The following is a 13,467-nucleotide window of genomic DNA, read 5'->3' as shown; positions in this document are numbered from 1 at the left end:
CACCCCCCCCTCCCCACATCTGTTTCAGCAACTGTACCAGATCCTGACAGACTTTGATATTCGGTTTTATATGTATGAGCTGCTGAAGGTGAGTGGCATTGCATACAGCAGTCTGGATGGGGAGAGCAGGAATGAGAGAGACAGTAGGAGGCCCATGGGACAGTGCTGCTAAGCGGTTATTTCTCTCATGTTCAGTGTGGAATCCATGTCTCATAACCTGGGAAGGTTTGAGAAGAGATCTGGTTACCTGGCTCGTTGCTGTGAGGTATTACAGCCAAACTGGGGACCATTGGCCACCTCCAAAGAGTCACTGATTCCCTGGGATTTGTTCTTTGCCCATGAAGCATTGTGGTTGTTAGTCACCACGTAGGGCTGTGCTTGGTCTCCTTGTGTCTTTGGCACTGTTAAACTGCTATGAGGAAAATCATCTCCCTCCCAGCCCAGACCCAGTACAAGCACCAAGGGGTGCAGGGTGCAGGGCTGTGTAACTGGGGACTCCAGCATGTGGGGAGTGCAGAAGAGAGGGATTGCCAGTTCCAGCCTTTCTTCTGGTGCAGTATTCAAATGTAGCCCCAGAAAGTGACTTCTGCCTACTTGGTCTTAAACTCCCATGTCTCTGGGTGGGGGATCTAGGACATTTCAAGAGCAAGCTGGACAGCTGGGTGCCCAGTCACAAAACCTCATGGATGTGGTCATGGGGAACAAAGCTTATGGTTATACTGGCTGTTATATGTTGATATAACACTGGCATTTTCCTCTGAGACCTCCCAGCCAAAACTTTCCCTGCCCCTCTGACAAAGGGCAAGGAGTGCCCTAGATATCTACCTTCTCTTAACTAGCCTAGCTTGGAAATCCCCATGGAAATGCTCATGGAGCTGTGTGACAGATCTGTGAGATCCACCTATCTGGGGTCTGTGGCTGCAGGATGCAGCAGGCAACGGGGCATTAGGGAGGGCTTAATAGGTTTTGGCTGTTCTGTGCTGACCTGCTGACCTGGAGGAGTAGCTTGGCTGTGTCAGGTCCTAGCAGGGCCTTGGGGCTTCTGGACTGGCACTTTGCAGGTTCCCTGCCTCTGGAAATGAATGGGACCAGCTGGGGCAAGCCCTTTGTGCTCCAGGACCTGGTGACTGCAGGAGAATTTCCGAAATAGATCTAGTGGGCTTGTGAGAGGCTTTCTTCTCTGCATCCCCAAGCTTGCTGCACCTGTCTGCAAGGGAAAAACTTGCTTAACGACAGTTGAAAGGAGTCTGAGGCATCCTGGGATTAGGGTGGGAGGGGTGATGAGGGTTAGATGATACAGCCTTGGGACAAGCAAGACCCTAGAACAGCTTCAGCTCTGGAGGCAGTTTGTCCAGCCTGCTACAGATCACCTCTACTGGAGATCCCAGGACCACCATTCGCTGTGGCTCCTGTTGGTTGCCAGGCCACGTGTCACTGCAGGGATATTTCCTGAGGCCTTGCTGTGACGGGAGCTGTTCCCTCCTGTGCTTCCCACTGTGGCAGAGGCCCAAGGGCAGTGTTACTTCTTGGCACTGATGTCTTGGCTATTGAATGACTGCAGGCTGTACCCTCCTTCCATGCTGCTGGACATCTCTGAGCATCTGATAGATGTTGATGGATGGATCTCCCTCCCCCTTGGAGATGAGAAAACAACATTCTCACCCTCTCACTCAAGGGAACAGCTGCATGGGGGGTCGAGTGGTGCAAGATCATGGAGATGGAGAGCTTATGTGTGCTTCTGCCTTCCAAGCTTAAAGCAGCATCGCCTTCCCTCATGTGCTATCACTTGCCTTTTTGTAAGTGCAGGTTTGGCTTAAATGAACTGGGCAGAGGTGACTTTCTAGCTTAATTGTGTTCTGGGACACAAGTGGAAAGCTGCACTGGAAGGCTACAAAACTGTATGCATGTAAGAATTATCCCTTTCTGGGGAAGAGAGTGTGACCTAGGAAGCACAGGGCTACCTGGGTTGGAGCACTGGGCTTGCCACCAGGTGGGACTCCTCTCTGCATCATGTTCCACAAAGTCTGTGCAGGGGACATGGTTCCAGGACCTGTCACTGCAGTAGGACAAAAGATCAATACAGTCATGTTGCCAGCTTGTCACTTCATCACATTCAGCATAAGAACTGAAAATGCCAGTTTCTTGTGCCAGGATTGCAGCACTTCCTTGGGAATGGGGCACTCTTGCTCCTGACCAGGAACTCTGTTGTATTGTTAATGCTGTGCCTGTAGTTACAGACGTGTCTAATGTATGTGCATGTGTCTGCCAGGCCCTGGATTACTGCCACAGCATGGGGATCATGCACAGGGATGTCAAACCCCACAACGTCATGATAGACCACCAACAGAAAAAGGTACTGTGGCACCAGGGCTTAGAAGCAGGGTTTTTCCAGGGAAACTTGAAACTCTGCTGCCTTGGTACCTGTAGCCTCTGCAGCTGTACTTACCCTTAACCTTCCTTTACTGGCTTTTCTCCACTTGTGCCAGTGTCGGGAGATGGCTGAAGTCTCCTTGACGAGCACTGCACTGGGAGTCCATAGATTGGAGGTTGCTCTTTCCCCCAGGACATCCATGCTGGGTTTCTTTGCTGAGAGGAGCGTGTCTCCACCTAGCAAGGTGTGGCAGGAGGGTGCAGAGGCCCTGGGTAGAAGAAGGGTGGCCTTGTCTGAAATACACATGGATATTTTTACATGTGGAACATAAGCTCCTCCTGTAGTACAGCCTGCTTGTCTTGCAGGGCTTCCTCGCTCCTGGGGCATGTTGATCATGGGAAGCAGTTGTACCCAGCTCACTGCCATGGAAGTGGACAGCACAGGAGCCTCCCCTCCCCGCCATGGTACTTGCACCTCATCGGGTGCTGTGTGTACCTCTCTTCCCCAGGGACCTGGGATCTGCAGCAGCAAATTAGTTGCTGGTCCACAGGTCCCTCCCTGTTTAATCAGCAGTGGTTGTACAGGCCAGTCAAGATTCATAAGAAGGGGGAAATCTCTTACTAACGTGCTGTCCTTCAGTAACACAGCAGGTCATCCATCCCTTGCAAGGTGTGCTGGGCCCTCTTCCTACCTCATTTCCTGCTGTCAGCCCCCAGTTTAAAGTCAACACTGCCTTTGACTCAGCCTCTCCTAACAGTGGCATAAGATGCCTGGCTTTTGCCTGTTCCCTAGTAAGCAACAACCTGTCTGCTGTGGTTGGTGGGGCCAGTAAGGAGCCAGTTGCCCAGCAGTAACAGTGTGCTTGGACTCAGGAGGCAGAGGAGCTCTTTAAGCTTAGCTTTGCCCCCAGATGGTGATAGGGGAAAGGGAAGAGCCTGATCAGAGCACTGCTGAGAGCATCTCCTATACTCAGCAGCTCCTGCATCCCGGGCTCCATGCTTGCATCCCAGGATTGAGAGGTTTGGCCCGCGTGGCTTCACATAACTGGCTCATCCTGAGGCTCCTGACTCTGTGTCTCTTTATCGCATGTTCAGCTGCGGCTCATAGACTGGGGTCTGGCTGAATTCTACCATCCAGCTCAGGAATACAATGTCCGTGTGGCCTCTAGGTACTTCAAAGGACCGGAGCTCCTTGTGGACTACCAAGTAAGAGTCTGCCTTCTTCTTGCTAGCCAGTGATTGTACTTGTGGTTATACTTTGGCCACCTTTGGGTTGTCTGGTTTTGCCTGCCAGGGCACTGCCTGGGTGGGAAGGAGGCTGGTAGTGAAGTGAAAAGGCTGAGGTTACCTGTGTGGTGGGGAACCGGGCTGTGGTGAGCATGCCTTTTCTGATAGCTTCTCCTTTTTCCCTTCAGATGTATGACTACAGCTTAGACATGTGGAGTTTAGGCTGTATGCTGGCAAGCATGATCTTCCGAAAGGAGCCCTTCTTCCATGGCCAGGACAATTATGACCAAGTAAAGACTTATAAGACATTCATCATTGCCTCATCTCTTTGTATAGTGGGGAGGTTCTGGGGCTCGGACCACCAGGCTGGGAGGTCATTGCTATGTGCTTAGTTAAGACATCTGGGATTGTGCTTCACTGCCTTGTGCAGGAGACTTGTTTTCTGCACATGTTGCAAAAACAAGTTTCAAGGGAGACGCTCCTTCCATCCGGGATGTTTCCAGAAGGAGAGCTCTTAGATTTGGGCAGCCCTGCCTCTGCAAAAGAGTGGTGGCCTGCCCTTTTGCTCTATCTCAACATGCCTTTTTTTTCCAGCTGGTTCGCATCGCAAAGGTTCTGGGCACAGATGAGCTGTATGGGTACCTCAAGAAGTACCACATAGAACTGGACCCACACTTCAACGATATCCTGGGCCAGTAAGTGGAGTGAAATGCTGCCTTTTTGTCTTGTAACAGAGAGAGGGAGATAACCTGGGGTCCATCCCCTTGAAGGACTCTTGGCAAAGGCCTGTTTTGATCTTCTGTGTCTTCTGCTGCTTTGCAGGCCTCCCATCTGGCTGCTCATGTCACCTCAGGGAGGTCACTGAAATACAGGCTCTTTACTTTTGCATCTGCCATGATCCACGATACATGTTTCTTCCTTCATCTGCTCATTTACATCCTAGAAGTGGCAAAGTAGACACTGGAGTTGGGTGTGGGCTGAGGGGCTCAAAATCTCCCTGCTGAGATTTCTGAAAAGGACAAGAGGTGGATGGGATAGTGAGGATGGCTTTTCTGATGCTGGCTGGCAAGCCAGAACACTTCTTGTCCTGAGGATGTCACCCTGCCTGCTGCATGCTGTTGTCTAGTCCTTCTAGACAGAAGGGAATGTGCAATATTGTGCCTTTCCCAGGTGTAGAATATCCACACAACTGTGTACCTAAAGAAGAGTGTTTTCCCACTTTGACAAGTGCTTGCTGAACAGTAGCTTGTGCAAGGAAGAGCTGTAGGCAGCGTCTGTCACCACCATCTCTTCTCAGAAGGGGATAGTGGCAGGTGACTCCCCTGGGACCTCTGGATGCTGCTGTGCTGGTGAGGGGGGCAGTGACAGCTGGTCCCTTTGCAGGCATTCCCGGAAGCGCTGGGAGAACTTCATCCACAGTGAGAACAGACACCTGGTTAGCCCTGAAGTCCTCGACCTTCTGGACAAGCTCCTGCGATATGACCATCAACAGAGGCTGACGGCCAAGGAGGCGATGGAGCACCCCTATTTCTGTGAGTCTGTGGAGAAGCTGGGGCCAGCTGGGATGGAGAGGGGTCTTGAGTTCTGGGGGCAGATGTCACTCTGTGAAAGCCTTAGCAGCTCTGTGGGCTTTGAGGGAAGTTTCTCTGGAAGGGTTTGCCAGGGTGGAGCTTCCGCTTTATTAAATGCTGTTTCCCCTTCCTGCCTGGTCTGTCTCCTGCAGATCCAGTGGTGAAGGAGCAGTCCCAACCCAGCTCAGAAAACGCTGTGCTCTCCAGTGGCCTGACAACAGCGCGGTGAAGACTGGAAAACGACGGGTAATTCAAGATGTTTACAAATAAAAGCAAAACCTTCGGTCACACAGTGAAGGGAAAAGAACCAAGGACCCCCCCCTCCTTCCCCTCCCCTTCATACTCGGCAGAAATCTAACCTTGGGGGGGGTTATAAACCTCAGTTCCTCTCTGGTGGTTGTGGTTAATGTAACTCTAACCCTGTGGTACCAAAGCCCTGGGCAAATGGTCTTGCAAGAGCTAAATATGTAGTGATATCCCCAGGGCTCAACACAACTGATTCTGGTTCACATCTCTATGGATCCTTCTCTTCCTTCTCAGTCCAGCCTTCCCCACCACTCTGGTGGGGACAAATTGGTTGTTCCACCATCAGCCCTTAGCATGCCTCTTTCTAAACATGCCTTTCTGACTTACAGACTCTGGACGAACCAAATTCAGGCTGGGGGTCAGCAGGTGCAACTCTGTTTTGAGGTCCAAGTCCTACTGCTCACTCTAGGCTTGAATTTGGCCCTTGAATTCCAGTTTCAATTGCGAGTGCCGGGGCAGTTGGTGGGAGGGGGGAGGCTCAACAAAAAACAACCCACAAACCCAGCAGCATCTCAGGATTGGTTTGGAGCATTAAAATTAAGTCACTGGTCTGAGTTGCCTGGGTGAGGTGAGATCCCCCCCTCCAGGTGTGTTTGACAAAGGCTGAGAAGAAATTCAATAGACCTGCTTTGGAAACTTGTGAATGTGAGGGCTGTTCTTGCGGCAGGGGAGGGGAGGGACTGTCCAGACTTTCCCACTGAGCTCAGGAAAGTCAGTGTTGCAAGATTTCTTGTGATAGGTGTGCAACCACGTACCTCATGACGTGGCTCCCATGAGAATTCGTGCCAGACGTGGACTTGTGCCAGAGCATTGCTCTGGAGCGGTTCAGCCCAGCACCGCAGGATGGAGGATCGGACAGGAGGCCAGGGAGGAGAGCACAGGGAGGGGGAAGGATCAGCAACCAGCAGCATGGTCTGACAGGGAGGGGGTTGTGCAGCTACTGATCCAGGACTTGGGATCCCATGTAGTGTTTTAACAAAGTCAGCCATTTGTTGAATTCTGGGGTGCCAATCCTGTTGCGGGGGGTGGGGGGTTCATCTTGTGGGTTCTTTCATCAGATCCCTCGATGGCTTTATAGCCCCACAATTCACGGTTGCCTCCTCTTCTTGTTCTGTGTGTAACTTCATCAAGTGGTTCTGGTGACACTCAAACCTAGAAGCTGGAGATAGTGTTTTCCCACCAGCACCTAAACACAGAATTTCCTTCTGCGGCATTGTTGAAATAGTTAATTTTTTATAAGGTTGCAATGTTTCTATTTGAAACATCTGTTTACATTCCATATTCCAATAAAGTTCTATTGGCATCGATAGCAGGTCAATCCATTTGTATAATTCACTGAAACCAATAAATATCTATACGTCTGAACGTTTGCCGTCTCCAATCTATGGGCTAGCAAGTGAGAGCTGAAGGCACTGCCTCCTCGAGGAGGTCAGGTAGACTCTTCCAGCTCCTCTTGTCTGAGTGTTTTGGGATCTCTTAGTCTTTGGTTGCAGTTCTTCATGCTGTCAGCCCTGAGTTTCACTGTGGCAGATTTTCTGTGCTTCTGCGGGGCTGTAGAGGAGGTGCAAGGCTTTGGGATCAACTCTTGCGGTACGTGGTACTAGCCCCAGGCCATGTGTTATGTGGCTGGTGCATGGCTGGAAGTTGGGGGTTCTCCACATGTGCACCCCCACACTTGTCTCCTGTCAGCCTGGCTGCGTGGCTTTGCGTAAAGATGTGCTGAGCAAGTTCAGTTACCAGTGTCCAGGCTGAGGCGTTGGGCTGTGCTGCCGTGCCCTCACTAGCATTAACTCTCCTGCAGATGCTGCTAAAGGCATTGGCCAGTGTTTCCAGCCCTTTGTCCTTCCATCTGCAAGCCTGGCCTGAAGCATGGGGGTCTCTTGCGCTCTTAAGCTGTGTTATACCAGCAGGGTTGGTTTGGGGTTTTAACATCAATTTCTGAACTGATTTTAAATGTGCTGAATTATTCCATTGAGAATAGGCAGAAGTGGATGTTTCTCATGTCCTGTCCAAGTTGCTGTGGGACAAAACTTGTGTTTTCCAGCTGTGTTGGCATTTCCAGCTTTCAGAGAGCAAAGGCAGAAATGGGGGGGAGGGGGGGGGAAGGAGGGAGAAGGAGAACAGGCTTATTGTGAGAAAGTTGATAGGTAAAAATGTTGATCATTGTATGTGAGTGCTTGACAGCGTCCTGACCTGATGTGGAGTTTCAGGGTGGTGCTTCGGGAAGTATCAGTTCTGTAAACCTGAGTCAGAAATTCTTTCCTCGTACCCTCTGTAAACCTGAGTCAGAAATTCTTTCCTCGTACCCTCAAGCAAAGGAAGAGAGATGCTTTTCCCAGCAAGTGAAATGAGTAGATGGCTTTCCCTGGTTGCAGTAACCAGAGAGGCTGGAACAACCTGCCCCATATCTCCCCACATCCCTCTTCTAGCTCTAGGGTAGGATGAGCTGTGACAGATGCATCCCAGAGAGAAACAGCAGCTGAGCAAGAATAGCCCTGGAGCGAGGAGGCTGTGGAGTCTTCTGGACTTAGGGTGGCGTGAACGCTTGGCTGCAGCTTGGGCCAGTTCCTCTCCACACCCACTAGACCTTCCAACACTCAGAGCAGGAAACCCTGCTCCCCTCTGGACTGTAGCAAAAGAGTTGTCCTGCCTGTAGGGACAATCGGAAGCTGGAGAAGACAGTATCTTGTCCTTAGGAAGGAAGGAGATTGGGGAGCATGCATCTTCATAGGCTTTCTCCTGGAGAAAGTTGGGAGAGTCCTGGAGCACATCCTGGCCATTCAGCCAGAGGTAAAGTGGAGGTTTGGCTGGGTGCCTTGTAAAAGGAAAGGCTCAAAACCAGAACCGTGGCAGCCGTGGAGGGTTGTGGCGGGAGAGGGATGCAGTAAGCAACTTCCCAGGCTTGTCCGTGCCTGTTGCAGATGTGCTGTGGCATGACAGCAGCCGTTAGTGGGGCTAGAGGAGATGTTTGTGGCAGCAGAGGGAGACTTGACACCGGAGGTTGGGGAGAGAGCATCCAAACTTCCTGGCTGGCTGCCTGTCAAAGTGCTGCTTTGCTGGACTGCATCTTGCCTCGCTCAGCCCTGCCTTCCCCTCCCACCCTGCCACCCCTTCCAAAGCAGGCTGAGGATCTTCTACTGTCCCCACACCCAGAAGGCACGGAGGGTGCAGCCTGGCCTGGCTGGGAGCGGTGTGGCAGGGCACAGGATAGCCTGCCCAGCCATCTCTTCACCCGGGGCCAGAGGAGCTGTGTTGAGCTGGCAGTGTCCTGTGACACTCACCTCCCTCCTCCCATCTCTCCTCAGGTTTGATGCTGTTGCTCCCAATTTTCTATAAGCAGAGTGAGAACCAAATCAAACATCCGATCGGCACATGTAGAGTGACGGCGGGCAGCCTGCGTGCACAGGCAGGGCTGAGAGCGGGGCAGCGTTCCTGGCTGGACGGTACTTGTGTCTTTATGACTGCAGCCCTTCCCTCCGAGTGTTGAAGGTTCTTCTGCCTGGTTCCTTGTTGAGCTCTTCCCGACCCAGAAAGTGTGGAAATGTGAAGGGTGTGCAAAGCAGTTCTTGGTTAGTTGTTCCTTCCTGCATTTGGGCTGTTCCCCCCAACCTCTAGCAGACCCTGGTTAGCCAGCTTGCACCTGCCTTTGCCAGGGTGCGGGGGTGGAAGGGGGTGTAGTATCAAAATGGGCAGTTCTATATTATAATTAAAAGAATTCTATATTGTTGAATAAAAGTTTTAAAAGAAGAATATGAGGAGGAGTATTCCGTGGGGAGGGAGCTGTGGGGCAGGAGCAGCCACGCTGGAGAATGCTGGCAGCATGAGCCGTTTCTTGTGCCCTGCTAGGACAGGCTGGGCGAGGCGAGCAGGAGGAACTAGTTGTACAGAATCGCCATCTGCAGAGGCAGAGGAGCTGCTTGCCAGCTTTGGGGGTGTCCCTCCGTAGGCCCCCACACTCTTCTGGAGGTGCCTGCCTGGGTGGTGGCCTGAGTGCTGATGCTGGTACCTGCTTTTCCCAGCCCATGGGGCTTGGGCATGGCTCTCTTTGCACTCCAGGAGCTCCCATCTCTTCCTCTTTCTTGGGCTGAGACTGCTCCTCCTCCTCCCCAGCACTGTCACTGCAAAGCCCTGAGCTTAGAGCTCCTGCCTGTGGGCCTCTGCACTGAAGGAGTTCCCCTGCAGACATAGTGCTTCACCAGCAGCTCTCGGGAGAGTCTGCTTGGAATGCTGGTGGTTGTCCAATCTCTGCTCTGCTCTGCTCTTGTATGTTAACAGACCACTTGAAACTCTGGTCTAAAACCCTCCAGCTGGTCTCTGTATGACTGTACACATTCATTCTCTTCTGTTGTCCCATTCCTTCAGTGCCCATGTGTTTTTCCCTACGCAGTTTTCCTCTATAGTGAAACTGCTCGGCCTAAGCCTACCTCTGAGATAATGCTCTTGACTGGGAAAGGCAGACCCATTGCCAGTTCCCAAGGCAAGGAGCTCAGATGAGAGGAGCTGTGGGCTCCTGCTGGTACAGTGCTGCTCTTGCCCAGCCCTGGGCAGTGGCCAAAGTGGAAATGCAGGAGTGAGTCCTCGTACAGAGCCTGTTGAGTGGTACAGGTGGGGATTTGCCAACACCGTCTTCATATATCACACCTGGAGATGTGCTGATGTGGGGGCCAGATGTGGACACATACGTCAGGTAAATTCAAGCTCCTGGTGCCGTGAGGCAGGACTTGGCCCATTCCTGAGGCATGGTGTAATGATAGCCTCGTCGTATCCAGGACTCTGCCTATCTCTGGCATCTAAATTCAGCAAGACTTTTTTCAGCTGGTGAAGATCTGGCCAGTGGGGAAGAGCCCATGGTGGAGTCCACCTGAGGTCCACATGTGCTGGGCAGAAGCAGCACTTTGGGAATGCGCTGAGCTGAGTCCCTGTGGCATGGTGTTACATCCAAGTGCTGTTGCTACCTCAGCCATCCCTCTGCTGATGCTGTTGGGTCATGCCTCCCATTCCCGCCTGCTGCAGCCCATCCTCTCCAGATCAACAGCTTGTCTCTAAAGGACGCTCTCAATGGCTCTTTTTAACTGTTGCTTGTCAGAAATAAATTCTTCTTTGCCTGCCTGTTCTTTGTCTCCAGTTTGTCCTGAGTCAGAAAGGTTTTGTTCGTTCTCACCCCGTGACATCCATTGCACAGTGGTTCCGTGAAAGCACTGTGTCCTGCTTCCTGGACTTTCTCTACCAAAGAGCTCCAGCACACGGTGGCACTGTCTGCTTCTGCACCCACTAACGTTTAGACCCCTGTTCTCTTCTGATCCCTTGCTCAGCAGCAGCCCAGCCTCCCCCTCCTCCTTCAGCACTGCTCAGAGCTCAGCCAGCATGAGGTCCAGTGCCTTTGTCCAGGTTCCCTCAGCACCCAAAGCCCCTTCTGCACCTGCCTCCCCTCCCATATGGTGACTATGGATCTCCTGTCCAATTCCCTTTTTGGTTTCCTCATTACAGTTGCCCTTCATCCAGTCCTGCACCTGCAGGAAAATCCAGGCTGGGATAGATGACTGGAGTCATCTGGACAAATCCCAGGATCTCACACTCCTCGGAGAAGTCATTGCTTTTTTTCTCACTTTTGCCATGCAGTGAAGGCTTTTGGCTCACAAAGGTACTGGCTAAATCCGGTTCTGGTTTTACTGGTCCAAGCACTGGCCTTTCAGCTGGGCCACACAGCCAGCCCAAGGCATCTGCTCTCCAGCAATGGCTTAACCTGAGAGGATGACAGCCCAGGTTAGGATTTCCCAGGCCATGAACTTGGACTGTGTGCTCCAAGGCAAGCACAGACTTGTTGATCCTGGAGAGAGCTGCTACATTTTGCTCTAGCAACTGCACCCAGGAATGTGAAACTTCAGAGGAGCAACATTTCAGGAGCTTCCTGAAGATCTCATTCCTCTGAAGGCATCGGATTGCTGGGAACAGTGCTTGGAAGGCATCTGAAGGGCAGGAAATGCTTTAGTGGACAGGGATTTCTGGAGCAGGCCACCTCTGCTCACTTCTTGGACTAGATTATTCTTTTAGGATGGGCCTTGTCCTCCACCTGCTCCCCAAAATCCAATCCCTCTGTACCTTGGGAACTGGGAATGGGGGTGATGTAACACGGCGACACCTTCATAGCGATCTTCCAGATGTATAACATCAGTGTGTGGGTCTCACTGAAATACATCTCCCAGGGACCTCTTTCCAAATGCCAGCCTCGATTATTAACGTGTTAATCTCTCATTAGGCTACTCTCTTTCTGCCCTCTCCTTTAGCCTGCACATGCCTGGGGAAGGAGGAGAGGCAACGGGTATTATTTTTTGTTAAAATTCATTGAGAAATAGGGACAATTTGAAACCACAACATATTTCCACTGCATCACTTGCAGCAAAACGTAACATTAAAATGGTAAGTGGAGAGCATATGAATGAGCAGGCTGTTCAGGAGTGGCAGCTGGATATTTGTGACAGTTGTCTCTGATTAAGGGACTGAGTTATTTAATTGTGCCATATAAAGTGTACTCTATATGCTAAATATAGCTGATCTTTTCTAAATACCGCCTTGCTTTCGGTGTGTTCTGCTGTTTGTTTGAGGAATTGTAAATGAAGGAGGAAGTGCTGCTAACCCCGGTGCTGCGAGGGACTGTGCATTTGGGACAGGCACAGTGCTGGTGGCTGAAGGGAGAGACAGGCACAGCCAAGAGCCGACAGTGTGGCTGCCGGTGGGGTTTGGATGGGGCCTTAGTGAGCAGCAGGAGCTGCACAGGGACCTGGAGTTAAACTGTGTGACCATAAAGCTGATGCAGGATGGTAATTTTTATGCTGTTTAGTGTCTGTACATTGAAAATAGATGCTGTGGGTGTTATTACAGCAGAAAGAAATGCAATATATTTCGGTTTAAAAATGTAATTCCTAGTCCAAACTGTTCCTGTTAAGGCTCTTTAGCTGTGCAAGGCCCCATCTATACTTGGAAGAATTTTCACATCAGTGAAGCTGTACATCAGCCCCCCTTACATCATCAAGGTAATGCCTCTTATCCTGGCTCACAAAAAGACAAAAAAAGCACATTTCTTTGCATTCATGCTGTAAGAGACAAGGGTTGTGCTGGCCCAGTTATCTCAGAGTATGAAGATGAACATACTGAGCAAGCAGGTGAGCATGATCCGGCAGTGTGCCTGGGTGGCCAAGAAAGCCAACGGCATCCTGGCTTGTATCAGAAATAGTGTAACCAGCAGAAGTAGGGAGGTGACAGTCCCCTGTGCTCTGCACTGGTGAGGCCACACCTGGGGTGTTGTGTCCAGTTTTGGGCACCTCAATACAAGAGAGATCTCGAGGGGCTGGAGCGAGGGCAGAGGAGGGCAGCGAGGCTGGGGAAGGGCCTGGAGAGTAAATCCTGTGAGGAGCCATTGAAGGAGCTGGGAGTGTTCAGTGTGAGGAGGAGAAGGCTGAGGGGAGACCTCATCGCTTTCTGCAGCTCCCTGAAAGGACACGGTGGAGAGGTTGGTGCTGATCTCTTCTCACAGGTGATTAGTGACAGAACAAGGGGGAACGGCTTGAAACTGCAACAGGGGAGGGTCAGACTGGACATGAGGAAAAAAATTGTTCACAGAAAGAGTGGTCAGAGAGTGGAACAGGCTGCCCAGGGAGGGGTGGAGTCCCCATCCCTGGGTGTGTTTAAGGGTCGTTTGGATGAGCTGTGGGGGGATGTGGGGTAGGGGAGAACTTTGTAGAGGTTTGGGCTCGATGATCCCGAGGGGCTTTTCCAACCTGAATGATTCTGGGACTCTGGGATACTCTGCTAGATAAAGGTTTCTACTGGAGGCCAGAGCTGAAGGCAGCAGCAGTGTGAAAGGAGTACCCAGCGTGAGCACTGAGGGCTGGGCACTGTATGCTGCCGGGCTCTATTCCGGTCGGCACCCAGCGCCGTGGCCACACCGGCCCCAGCCGCTCGCAGCCCATGTGTCCCCCCGGGCCGGGCAGCAGCC

At 51.7% G+C, this 13,467-nt stretch overlaps 1 protein-coding gene across 2 annotated transcripts in view; it reads left to right on the top strand.

The window, feature by feature from the left end:
• Positions 1-9,174, top strand: part of CSNK2A2 (casein kinase 2 alpha 2) — a 27,409-nt gene extending 18,235 nt beyond the window's left edge. Inside the window, exons 4-11 of one of the 2 annotated variants that reach the window (XM_026856791.1) lie at positions 29-88; positions 2,270-2,353; positions 3,466-3,576; positions 3,786-3,887; positions 4,192-4,292; positions 4,981-5,129; positions 5,321-5,414; positions 8,780-9,174. In XM_026856791.1, coding sequence (XP_026712592.1) covers positions 71-88; positions 2,270-2,353; positions 3,466-3,576; positions 3,786-3,887; positions 4,192-4,292; positions 4,981-5,129; positions 5,321-5,397 — 642 coding nt within the window. In that variant the 5' untranslated portion in view covers positions 29-70 and the 3' untranslated portion in view covers positions 5,398-5,414; positions 8,780-9,174. Of the gene's footprint in view, positions 1-28; positions 89-2,269; positions 2,354-3,465; positions 3,577-3,785; positions 3,888-4,191; positions 4,293-4,980; positions 5,130-5,320; positions 6,840-8,779 lie in introns of those variants that run through there. The other variant, XM_026856792.1, reaches the window with a different exon arrangement.
• Positions 9,175-13,467: the final 4,293 nt, after the last annotated feature.

Source organism: Athene cunicularia (assembly GCF_003259725.1).
Source record: "Athene cunicularia isolate RWA chromosome 11 unlocalized genomic scaffold, athCun1 chr11_part1, whole genome shotgun sequence".
NCBI classification, from domain to species: domain Eukaryota; kingdom Metazoa; phylum Chordata; class Aves; order Strigiformes; family Strigidae; genus Athene; species Athene cunicularia.
Note: the sequence above shows the minus strand (reverse complement) of the source record. Positions and strands in the feature narration are given on the sequence as shown.